The sequence below is a fragment of the Rhinolophus sinicus genome, linkage group LG15, assembly GCF_036562045.2.
Source record: "Rhinolophus sinicus isolate RSC01 linkage group LG15, ASM3656204v1, whole genome shotgun sequence".
NCBI lineage: Eukaryota > Metazoa > Chordata > Mammalia > Chiroptera > Rhinolophidae > Rhinolophus > Rhinolophus sinicus.
Genome location: NC_133764.1, coordinates 695020 through 707890, shown reverse-complemented (window position 1 = coordinate 707890; position 12871 = coordinate 695020). Strand labels below are relative to the sequence as shown.

Sequence of the window (12871 nt, the reverse complement as noted above, 5' to 3'; positions counted from 1 at the left end):
CCAAAGCTCTTCAGCCAGCATCAGACAAATGATTTCTCCACCTCCTTCGTTTCTCCTTATGGCCCCGTGAGTGGGGGAGGGCAACCTTTCCAACTGTGACTACAAAACAAGGATGGGGGACAGGACCTGAGGGGCTGTCACATGAGGACAGATGAAAAGCATTGGGGCCCTCTGGGTGCAGGACCCTGGGCTGCCCTCTGCGGCCTTCAGACGGATCGCTGGATGGCTGCGAGCAGAGGCTGTGGTGTGGGCCAACGGGCAGGAGGCTTAGCTGAGGGCCATTCAGGTAACCTGGCCCAGGAGCCGGCGCAGAGAGCGCCTTAAGCAGCTGTAATGGCCGCTGAGATGAGCGAGGGAACAGGCTGCAGGCAGGCTGTGCCTTGGCCTTCTCATCCAGAAACTGGGATGACGTAATACACTTCCTAGGGCTGCTGGAAGGAGTAACTGCTGGCAGGAGTGTTAACCCAGAGCCTGGCACAAAGTGAACCGTCCCCAAACCAGACTGCTGGGTCTTGCTGCCTCCCTCACTGACCAACATCGCAGAGCCCAAGCACACAGCCCCGCGCTGCCGGGGCCGGCCTCTGAGCACGGCCGCCTCCACAGGACCACCGTGGCCTGGTGAAGGGCTGGCCTGGGCGTGCCCAGGGCGGCAGTCCAGGATGTGAGCTTGGTCTAGAGTCCTTCTTAGATGACCAAACCCTCACATGTAGTCCCCTCTGGGGAGGCCTCATGCTTTAGGAAGCTCCGAATTTATCCTCACACCATAATTTCAGTAAGAAAAAACCCAGGATGAATTAAAAGGGAGAGAAATGAGGTGTTCGTGCTTACATCACCGATGCAAGCTTAACATCTGGGACTTCAGTTTCTAGCCGGAGATTGGAAACCAACCACCATTCTGCTTCAGAGCCTTTGTAGGGGCTTGTCCTGGGCTGGCCTGGGCCGTGCTCGCTGCATGGCCAGCTGCTGTGAAGGACAATCCCAACTCTGAGCTAGGTGTGGTCTCAACTCAGGGTCTAAACAGCTTAATATTTAGGCCTTTCAGCCATGGTGGCAAAGCCGGGCAATCTGCATCCTTGGTTTAACTTTTCCAAGTGACCCAAGGCCTGGCGTTGTGAGGACTGTGAGGCAGCAGAGATGCCACCTGCTCAGAAAGAAAGCGTTGCCAGAGCAGATAAAAATAACACAAAAATGGCAAACAGAAACTTACTAATTCCAAATGTCACCTGTACCTCCTTTACTGTAACAACTCAAGAATAAATCTTACCATATAAAACAGCGTATCCTTTTTATAAATTCACTTGTAAGCATGTCTTCTCAGGAATACTTAGCTGCAGAATATTCTATCAAGTGGGGGTACCTGTCCAGCTGTTTCAGTCTTTGCTATTTAAAAAAAAAAAAAAAAAGCCCTGAAAGAACCTTTGTGCACATGGATTTTCTCATTACGACTCCTAGGAATGGAAAGCATTCAAACATCGTTCATACCCTGTAGGATCTTGCGGAACTGTTCTGACAGGATTTCAGCCTGCTGGTCAGAGAACCACCCCTAAGGCGCTGAGCTGGGATGGCAGGACTGGGGCAGAAGGGAAATGCCGCATTTGGGAGACAGCAGGTGGCCCACCCTCCAGCCACCACTGAGCTCAGAATCTCCTCTCCCAAGATCTTACTACTTAGAGTGCAAAGTGGACAAGTGGACGTGCAACGCCTACTCCTGCCACCGACACCGTGTCCGTGGTTACCAGCGTCTGCCCCCTGTACGCTGAGGAAAAAGGAAGTCAGTTTAGTGTCAGTTGAATCAGCTGGTTCGGAAACCTTAACGGGCCAGACTCTACCTCTAGAATAACTGCCCCTGAGCTAGTGTACGAGCCACACAAGGAAAGCACTTCCTGCCTTTTGCCCCTTAAGACCCCAGGAACTTAGCGGGCCACGAGGCCAGGCACGGAGCGCCAGGGGGCAGACAGGAATCCTGCAGGGGCTGTAGAGCAGGTGTGCACCTCCTCTGGGTACAAGAAGGGCGCTGGGCCCAAGGTCAGGGTCTGGAATAGCTCACCCCGAAGCCCCTCATCCAGGGCCACTACTCCACCTGTCCTGTTCTCCAAAACGAGGGCCTTCAACCTGGCACATCACACACTTGCATTTTCCAAAAGTACACTTTTCTTCTCTAATCAAAAGTCTTAACGCCGCCCCCTCCCGCCCCCAGTAACATTAGTTTGCTTGTACTTAATTCAATGAGGAAGCGTGGGTGTAGCAGATGAAAACCAGTGTATTCCAAAGGCCAACACAAGTGCTGTTTTGGGCCATCTTTGCACAGCTGCCCATTTCCTGAGACAACACAGTTTCACTGGCTGGGGCCTCAGGCCTCGCAGGCTCTTTCGCTTGTGTGATTTCACAACACACTTTCCGGCTGCCCAAGCACCACCCCGCAGCGTGAACGCAGGGGGTCTAAGTCAGGCATAAGGCGCACAGGTGCCCCCCAGCCCCCCCTGCCCGCACCACCTTTGTACTCTAGCCCAGGGATCCTTGGGTCTGCACAGCTGAAGCTGTGGGCTGTAATGGCCCTGAAAGGAAAGGTGGCTGTGAATTCACCCCAAAGGGCAGCGGGGTCTCAGTGCCCAGGCTGGTGCTGCTGGGCACACTGGGCCTGGTGCTTGGAGAGAGGCCGGCTGTGAGCGTGAAGCTATTTTTAGCCTCCAGCTGCTCCAAGAGGTGTAAGCATCAGTTTCCTCAAATACTAGCAACTGTGGGGGTGGCCACTCGAGCTGTTTCTCAGACTGGGGCAGGCAGAAGCGCTGTGGGTAAGTTCAAGAGGTGTCAGCCAGGTTTCCTCTTCTCCGAGGAACGGCAGGTGGCTCTTCCCCTGCCACGCAGGTTCTCACCTGGGGATGGAGAACGGGGCTATGAGGTGTAGACATGGAGGCAGACTGCTTCAATTCCCACTTCGCTGCTTGTAGAAGGCATTAACACATCAGAGCCTCCACTGCCCTTGCAGGGGAGCTGGAAGGCTGAGAATGGCGCAAAACCACCTGGCCTGCTTCCTAACCTCGGCCAGGGCTCATAAACGGGGGGCATCTTCTCTTCAATCCTGCACTGTCAAGCTGTATGAGACGGGGCTCACACCTTTCCAGTCGCCGTAGGAGGGGGAAGGATCTATTTGTCAGTGCACTAAATGCTGCTGGCCTGAGTGGGCCTCCAAGAGACATGGAAAACCCCCTCACAGGTTGTACTGGTGAAGTTCTCACTGTGAATGTGCCTGTCACCCTCCACCAAAGAGCCTCCAGTTGACTAACGCGTTACAGACGAAGGGGCCCAGGCGTGGGAAGGCCCAGGCCCGGGGGCACAGCAGGTTGAGCGAGCACCAGGACTGGGGCTGGGTCTGTCCTTGGTGGTCTGATCCAGCACTTCTTGGCCTTGGCACACACGGGGGACCTGTGAAGATTACAACCCACAAATGCATCTAGTATCCAGAATCTATAAAGATCCGCAACTCAACAAAAAGACAAACAACCCAAATGAAAAATTGGGGGCGGCCGGATGGCTCAGTCGGTTAGAGCGTGAGCTCTTAACAAGGTTGCCGGTTCAATTCCTGCATGGGATGGTGGGCTGTGCCCCTGCAACTGGACTTGGAGCTGAGCTGCGCCCTCCACAACTAGATTGAAGGACGACGACTTGGAGCTGATGGGCCCTGGAAAAAGAACACACTGTTCCCCAATTTAAAAAAAAATTAAAAAGAAAAATGGGCAAAAGACTTGAGTAGACATTTCTCCAAAGATACACAAATGGCTGACAAGCCCATGAAAAAATGTTCAACATCAGTGGTCATTAGGAAAATGCAAGTCAAAACCACAATGAGATATCACTTCACACACCAGGGTGGCCACACACACAAAAAAAAGTATTGGTGAGACAGTGGAGAAATAGGACCCTAGTGCATTGGTGGGAATAGAAAATGGTGCAGCTGCTGCAGAAAAGCGTATGGTTATTAAACACAGAATTACCCTAGGACCCAGCAACTCCACTCCTACATACATACCCCAAAGAACTGAAAACAGGTGTCCGAATCCTTGCACGTTTATAGCAGGACTGTTCCCAACAGCCAGAAGGTCGTAACAGCCCAAACACCCACCAGCTGGTAAATGGATGGACATAATGTGGCCTACCCAATGGAACAGCGTTCAGTCACAGAGGGAATAAAGACTGACGTGTGCTGCACAGTGGATGACACTTGCAAACCCCATGCTCAGTGAAAGAAGCCAGACGCAGCTCACAGTCTATATGATTCCATCTATGTGAAACACTGTTCAGAACAGGTAAAACCAGACAGAAAAGTAGACTGGTGCTTGCCAGGGTTGGGGGGGAGGTGGGGGATGGGACATAAATGCAGGGCCGTGACCCACACTCACTGATCAGCTTCTCCAGGAGCAATTCCAGGCATCTATCTGCACTTACAAAAATTCTCCAGGGGCAGCCGGATGGTTAGTTGGTTAGAGCGCAAGCTCTCAACAAGGTTGCTGGTTCAATTCCCACATGGGATGGTGGGCTGTGCCCCTGTGACTGGACTTGGAGTTGAGCTGCGCCCTCCGCAACTAGATTGAAGGACAACGACTTGGAGCTGATGGGCCCTGGAGAAGCACACAGTTCCCCAATATTCCCCAATAAAATAAAAACATAAACAAAATAAAAAATTCTCCACCTGGGCAGACCTACTGGTCCAAAGGTCAAGGGGCAGGAGTCCCAACACTTGAGGACAGCTCATTTCTGCACCAGCTATAGCGCTAGCAACGCAGCTGGGCGACCCACACCGCATTCCTGCTTGTCTTCTAAGCACAAAATAAAGCCAATACGGTTACATAATATTCACAAGCTCTTTGTAAAGGCAAACAAGGAAACGTGGCAACTTCCCTAGGTATGGAAGATGAAGAGTGTTCGGAATCTTGGATCTGCTCTGCTCTGCGGAGCAAGCAGGTTGTGGGGCTGCCAGAGGGTAGGCTTCCCACGTAGCACACGGACAGGGAGGGGAGGGTTGGGAGGGAGGCCACGGGGCCAGAGGCCGACGAGCGGCCCCTCGAGCACTGGCTGGTGTATTTGCCACTCTTGCCACTGTTCACCAGACACTGCACCATACCCACCAGAGTAAAGGGGTAGAATTCTTTATTAAGGCACGTGAGCTGGGAGTGTCCCAGGTACAGCGGCTTTTAGGTAAAGGAATAAAGCCTCTTCTATAGACACAATTTTAGGACAAGACCACTTCCTTGAATTGTACACCCTCCTTTCTCAGGACATCTGCGGAGAGAAGCCCCCTCCAGGCTGCCCAGAGCCTGCTCTGGGAGCACTGGTCCCTCAGGGTGCTTTCTGAGCCAAAGGCAGCCCTGTGGCCACAGCCACGGCATGCATGGACCCCAGGGCTCAAGGCTCTGCTCCCAGCTTCTCTGTAGTGCTCGCAGGAACAATCCAAGCGGGCCCACAGGGAGAAGCTGCAGTGACTTCTCCACAGTGGCCCGGGCAGGGGGCCACTGTCCAACAGACGGACTCCTTGAGGGGCAGTCTGGATCTTGACTCGGTCACACCGCAGGCCAGACTCCAATCGCACTACTTTCCTCAGCGCCTCCAGGGCTGTGAAGGACCACATGGTCCTAGTGAAAACAACTCATTTCTGAGACCAAAGGGGCAGATCTGAGGAAGTGGCCCTTTCTCCCCGCCCTGCCCTCATCTGTTCTGAGGACAGAAGGGGCGGGTGTGTCCAGGCTGGTGGCAAAGGCTGCATTTCCGGGGTTTCTTGGCTGTGGACCCTGCGTCTGAGGAGCTGGACTGGGCTCTTTTGCTTCTGGACTCCGGGCCCTGGGTTCTTCCTCTGCCTCCGGGCCCGGGTAGGGCTCCAAAAGTCCCTGTGGGAAGAGTCAGGGGAAGGCTGAGGACACACTGAAGGGGACGGAAATACAGGTTAGTGTTGGGTGGAGGTGCCCTCCCCACCTTTATGCAGTCACACGTACCGCACAGGCCAGGCCCCCTCCACTCTGCCAACACACGTCACTACCTGGGCCCTAAGCTCTTGAAGGCCTCGGCCCACTCTCACCGTCCTGGTAAAGGGGCACTGATGTCACTTCACCACGCCCTTTTCACTGAAGTGGACACCAGGCAAGCAGCTGGCCTGATGCTGTGTGGTGAGGCAGCAAAGTGGGCCCGTGACCAACGACCTGTTCCCTACGTTCCGTGCAAGGAACCCAAGCTCTGGCTGCTTCCAGTCCTTACACCGGCCTCTTAGCACTGACCGCCTGACTATCCAGGACGACGAGCTGGGCCGCTGTCCTGGAGGTCCGACACCCCCTCCCTCCAGCGGGGACAGGAGTGGCCCCCGCATGCCTAAGCTATACCTCTCACACACTTCAAATGTGGGTGCGTCCCAGCAGTGGTGCCAGTTATCACATACCCACTGTTGGGGTATCAGACCCAAACCGTGTAACCTTGGGTAGGCTCCGAGACGGGAGGGTCAGTTTCTTCACCTGATTAATTGAGACTGATGATAACAATTTCCAAGGTTCACAAAGGCTACAGGAGTACAGGACTGTGGGAGCAGGTCACCTCCACTCAGATGTGGGGCTGTGTCACTGTGACCCTGAGCTAAATCACTCCGTTTGTTGGGGCCTCACCTTCCTGATTTGTAAAGCTATGATCACATGCTTATCTGGTGAAGCTACTCAACTCATGGTGGCACCCTCTGGTTTGCAATGAAGACGGTGCAGTTCACTGCCTTGCTGAACGCGGTCCCGTGAGGAGACGGAAGAGCAAGGCGACCCACTCCCCGTCCTGCTCCCACCACCGCCCCCTGCCTTCTCCCGCTGCCCGCAGTCTGAGGCAGGGGGCTGCACACCCCACCGCCAGCCCCGCTCCGGAACTGCTCCTCACCTGGGGCCACGTTCTCGTCCACCCACTCAAAGAAGCCACACTGCCGCTCTCTGGGCTTGGTGCACGTGTGGAACTGACGCCCCTTGTTGGGCCCATCCTTCTGCACAGTCAGTCTGACAGCGGGCTGGCCGCACAAGCAGGATGTGCCACCATCACGGTCAGCACCAGGTCTGCCAAACCCACCTGGGTGGTTCCCCGAGCCCAGTGGGCGCCCCAGTGAGCCGCCTGGGGGCCTTGATGTGGAGGCAGGAGCCCTTCCTGCTTCTGGATGGCTGCTGTCGGACCACAGGAAGAAGCTGCAGCTGCCGCCATGGCACTTGTAGAACTGCCGGCCCTGGTTGGGACCCTCCTTGCGGACAGTGAGCAGCAGGGCATCCTGGCCACAGTTGCAGGTCACGGAGTTGCTTTCACCAGCAGCAGCGGGTGGTGGTAGATTCTGGGCCAGAGCCGTCAAGGGCCTGGCCGGCTTGGTGTCAGGAGGTCGGGGGTGGCTGTGCTGGCTGTCTATTCTGTTCAAGGACTGGCTAGCCTGCAGGTAGCCAGCGGGCTGGGCGGCTGGCTGGCAAGCTCTGGGGGGGCCCCGTGAAAACCTGAGGTCCAAGATCTCCCTCAGGGTCTCATCACATCCACCAATGCAGCCAACAAGTTCCAGAGGCATGGTCGGCGGAAGGCTCCCACGTTTAAACTTTAACTTCAACCTGGAGAGGCCAGAAGACGAGAAGAAGCACTCACTACCAGGTGCAAGAGGCTTCTCCTTGGTCCCCAGAAGCGCACCCAGCCTAGGTCTCCCCTCAGCATTCCCTTGCCTCAGGAAGCGTCCCCAAGGCACCAGCCCCCCCCCAGCCCCCTCCCGTCTTCCCAAGAGTGCAGAGTGGGGGGCACATGAGCCTAAGCCCCCAGTGAGGCGGGGCAATACCGAAGCTCCCCCCGAAGCAGGGCTCTCACTGTGCTTCAGCAGCCTCCGGGGGCTTCGAGCTGAGGTCAAAAGTTATTTTGTAACAACGCTAAGCAGTTAAATGTGTTGTGCTCTCACTCTTCCAAGTGTTGGCAGTGGTTTCCCAGAGACCACACCATACAACACAGGCAATACACTCAGCGGACTGCGGAAGCAGATAGAACCCAGCTGGCGCCTATTAAGCCGGATAGGAGACTTACAAAAATGGAAAACCATACATTCTTATTTCTGAGGGGTTGGGAAATAGGCACGTTAGCCAAAAACATGTTACTTATGTTAGCATGCAGTACACTTGTTATAAACAATAAACTAAATTTTGGAAGACATCTCCACTTTAATTTAGAAAAAGGTAAATCTTGATACACGTAACCCACAACAAAGGCTCTTTGGGCTCCTCAATGATTTTCACAAGTGACCAAAAGGTGGGAGGATCCATGCTCCATGAGGACCCTGGGCTTGGGGAGAACTTGGAAGCGACATTCAATGCATGTCCTCTCCGCAGCGCTCGCAGTGCGGCCCAGCCGGAGGGGCAGCCCCCGCCCCGGCCCAGGCCTGGCTGCCCCGCCTCCGCAGCCTTTCATGGCACCGGAAGGGAAGGCACGAGGCCTGCTGAGCTGGCTGCTGCTGGGCACAGCGGACACCCTCTCTGAGGTCTTGGAATTCCAGTCCCAGCTGACTCAGCACCCAGCTCACCTGTAGACAGGGTGTGGCTGACACACTGGACACACACTCCCATCCCTGCTGGCCTCCAGCACTGACTCAGGGAACCACACGGCTGATCGACATTCCGGGAAACCCGTGCAGCTGAGGTAGAACCTGCAGATCACGGGGACCAGGGGGAGGCAGGAGCCAACATGAGACCACGAGAAGCAGGGGAAACAGTCCTAGGCTGTTGCCCATCTGGCAAAGCAACTTTTCTTCAGTTGATTACAGGCATTCATTTTTCTGGAGGACACTTAAATGAATCCAGTCACAGTAATGAATGACTTAGAAGAACTGGCCTGCATTTATTTCTCACCTCCCTAAGAAAGTGACACGGCTACAGCTGACTGCTTTCTGCTTAGAAACAGCCAACCCACTACCAACACCTGGAACACGCACTGCCGAGTCCCGAGGGCTCTGCTCAGGCCCTGTGCTGAGCTGTCTCGCCTCTTCCTCGTGGCGTCCTCAGCTTACACTGGAGCAAAGTGAGGCTTGGAGCAGTCTGGAGACCTGCCCCAGGATGCACAGGAAGTGAGCTGGGCACCAGGACTAGAACGCTGTCTGTGACGAAAGAGCCTTTACTCTCCGCACCTGCGCCACGCCTTTCTTGGCCAGCGTTCCTGATGCCTCCCAGTCATGAAATGTAGGACTGGACTAGCCAACGTGCACACAGTTTACAAGGCCCTTGGAGCGCGCCTGGGTGATGACTAGACCAGGAAAGACAAACCCCAAATCCCAATGATTCAAACAGCAATTCCAAAACCCCAGAAATTATCAGATAAACCCTGGAGTGGTAAATCTCACAAGACAGTCTTAAGACCCACCTGCGTGACTCAAGAATTTAGAGAACTCAGAGCTAACACAAAAGCAAGTCTTCCCCATCCACCCCTGTGGTTACTAGTCCACTTACCCACTGGTGGCGGAGAAAAACCCACCGACAGCATTTACTACACACTGATACGGCATCAGCGCTGGCTAAGCCACGTCTGTGGGCCCTGACACGGGATCTCAGGTCGGGGCCATTAGCCCCTGCTTTCTGAGAGCACGGGGTGAGCAATGCTGCCGCCTAAGGGGCCAGCACACCGCTGTGAAGACTGGGGTTCAAACTGCCCCTTTCCTGCTACCCGGGGCTTCCTGCTATGGGCAAACTGCCTCAGCCCCCTAAGCCTCTGTTTTCACTCCTTAGAAACACCTGCCCTGGAGGGTCGCGATGGAGTCAAATGACGTAATGCCTGGGGAGCACCTGGCATCACGCCAGCCACAGGATGACTAACGAGCGATGATGACCGCCACCCCATGCCACTCTCCTGCCGTGGACTTCCCCCGGCGGCAGGGCTGCGCGGGACAGCCAGGCCGGGCCGGGCGGGCACCCCGAGCCCCGGGCGAACTGCCCACTCTGAACTGCTGCACTGAAAGGGAAGAGGGGTTCAACACGTTCAGACCCAATTCAGCAAACCCAGGAGAGAAGCAAAGCAGTGTTGCCGAGTATCTCTAATGTACGCGGCTCTGTGCTACACCCCTGCCCCTTTCACGGAATCCTCACCTTTCCCACAGCACCACCGCCCTGAGGATATGGAAGAGGAAACTGGGGCTCAGAGTAGTAAGTACCCCGCTTTGAGGCACAAAGCTTATTATGTGGCAGAAGTGGGATTTGAACCCAGACCTCCCCGGGTCTGAAGCTCATGCTTCTCCACCATTCTCCACACACTGGATGAGCGAGTGCTTTCCACAGGGGACCGAAGCCCCAGCATCAGCCGTCGCCCCTCTCCTCAGAACCCCGTAGCACTTCACGCCTCCACGACCAGGTCCCAGGAGGCTGCCAGTGTAGCTCCAGCCAGAATGGGGGCTGCCCACAGCAGGCTGCCTTTAAGTAACGCCCCAGAAATGAAACAATGGGGCCTGGCACCGCTGGGCGAGCAGCGGGGGGCGCAGGCCGGCACTGACCCGCCGCTCTTCTTCGTCTTGAGGACCATGTCCTTGTTGCACTGGGGGCACTTCTTGACAGGCTCCGGCTCCGACGGGTAGATGGCTTCTTGCTGGGCCACCTCTGCCCCTTCCCCAAAGTAGTGGGACAAGGCCTCGTCCAACCTGAAAACAACAAAGCATTTGCAACATTCTTCTGTGCACACAACACGTGTGTGACCTGGGGAACCGGCCGCTTGGTCAGCCACAGAACGGAGGCAGACAGAGAACTGTGCTGGCCAAACCCCCCTGGCTCCTCTGAGCCCTGGCAGCTCCCAGGAGGGATCCAGCCACAGGGCAGGTATTTCTGCCTTGTCACTGGCTTCACATCACGCAAAACCACACAAGGTCCGTGCACACTCCAGAAGTGTGTCTGGGTTTAAGTATAAACCAGCACATGCATTTTTCAAAACTGCCATAGGGTACAAATATTTGTAACAGAACGCACACATACTGCTTGCTACGCGGCCACCTCTAAATACGCCCCAGAACAAGCGGTCGCACACCAGCGCCCGGGTTTTCTACGACTGTGCTGTCTACTAATTCAAGACAATCAGAATCAAGAGAACGGCACTTCTGAAGCCAAGGGCTCAGAACAGCGGGTCCCAGCCATTTCAGGTTATTGTCTCTACATCGGCAAAGCTCTATGGAAAGGAACAAACAACACGCAGGAGGAAAACCTGAAGTGGAGGAGCGGTATGTGGACAGCCCTGCCAGGTAACGGGCTCCTTGTGAAGAGGAGCTGGCCTGGTGGGGATTTAACAGCCTAAAGGGCAGGGCTCATGAGGACATACACCTTGTTAAAATGTTAAAGAATGTCAACAGCTTGTCTCCATGTCTACACCACGTTTCTGCTGAACGACCGCAAACTCCCACTTAGGGAAATGTCAGGGCCGAGGCTGCAGAACTGACCACCACGTGTGCAGGGCAGCGGGGCTTGGCACTCACTTCTTAGCTTTAGCCACTGCTTCAATGAAAACCTGCTTGTATTTCTGGATCTGCTGCCTTAAAACCACAGATTTATCCTTCTTCCCCTCACAGATCAGCTTCAGATCGGCTTCCAGCTCAGCCCGGAGGTCAGGCTTAGACATCTCGTAGCCCATGGAGTCATAACCTACAGGGAAGAGCAATGTGCTGTGAGGCCCCAGACAGCACCACTCAGGGCTCCGGCCGCATGGCTCCCGCAGCCGCCCGCCGCAAGCTCCCTCCTCCTCCTCACCTTCCACAAGTCCCATGCCCAGATGCCCAGGGAGAAACCGCCTGTCTGGTGTAAGCCCGACGTACATCCGGGCTTTGATTGTCTCAATGTGCTCCGCGTGAGTGGCATCGGTACCTGGAAGCCACTGCCGGTTACTCAGGTTCATCCAGACGTCCTCCCACGTGTCCCACGGGTCCCTTCCCCTGCCTGGATTTCCCATTCTCGGTAAGACAGCCCCACTCACTCCCAGCCCATGTAGAAACCACCACGGCCCCTCCGCTCTCCCTCATATCTGCTTGCTCACTAAGGCTGCCAACTCCAGCTCTGAGGTTAAGTCTTTCTCCTCAATTCCATGAGTCAGAGCCACGGCCAGAGTCCACACCATCTCATCTCATCGTTACATCCTCAGTCTCCTAGTTTCTGCTCTTCCTCCACCCACCCCGTTCTTTATGGTGTGGCCATAGGGATCTTTTCAAACAGCTCTGCCATCAAGGAAATGCACACCAAACCCCAAGGAAATATCATTTCATGCCCACTCGGATGGGTGTAATAAAAAGGACGGATAATAACAAATGTTGGTGAGGATACGGAGAAACTGGGACCCTCATATGCTGCTGGACGAATGCAAAATGGAGCAGCTGCTGTGGAAAAGTCTGGTGGTTCCTCAAAAGATTAAACAGAGTCACCATGTGATCCAGCAATTCTACTCCTAGGTATCTACTCACGAGAACCGAAAACATGTCTACACAGAAACTTGTACACAAAGTCTACGGAAGCATTACTCATGATAGCCCCCAAATGGAAACAACCCAAACGTCCATCAGTGATAAGACAACAACTGATAAACAAGATGTGGACGAGTATCCGGTAATAAAAAGGAACAAAGGGCTGACCATGCTACAACACGGATACATGCTATAGCTCAGCGTGAAAACACGCTGAGTGAACCCAGTTAGTTACAAAAGGCCACATGTTGTATAACTCCCTCATACGTTTATAAGGAATGTCTACAACAGGCAAATCTATGGCCTCACAAAGATCAGTGGCTGCCTCTGGCTGGCGGAGATCGGAGGGAAGGGCGATGGAGCGTGACTGCTGGTGGGCATGGGGTTTCTTTCTGACGTGATGAGAATGCTCTAAAACTGACTTGTAGTGAT

The 12871-nt window shown here is 54.8% G+C and overlaps 1 protein-coding gene across 3 annotated transcripts in view; it reads right to left on the bottom strand.

Annotated features, from left to right (window-relative positions):
* Positions 1 to 5128: 5128 nt before the first annotated feature.
* Positions 5129 to 12871, bottom strand: part of TOP3A (DNA topoisomerase III alpha) — a 29041-nt gene continuing 21298 nt past the window's right edge. For all 3 annotated transcript variants that reach the window (XM_019753735.2, XM_074320607.1, XM_074320606.1), the window contains 6 exons: positions 11736 to 11849; positions 11465 to 11630; positions 10499 to 10642; positions 8546 to 8668; positions 6898 to 7595; positions 5129 to 5879 (listed from right to left, as the gene is read on the bottom strand). In XM_019753735.2, the coding sequence (XP_019609294.2) occupies positions 5701 to 5879; positions 6898 to 7595; positions 8546 to 8668; positions 10499 to 10642; positions 11465 to 11630; positions 11736 to 11849 (1424 nt within the window). In that variant the 3' untranslated portion in view covers positions 5129 to 5700. The remainder of the gene's footprint in view (positions 5880 to 6897; positions 7596 to 8545; positions 8669 to 10498; positions 10643 to 11464; positions 11631 to 11735; positions 11850 to 12871) is intronic.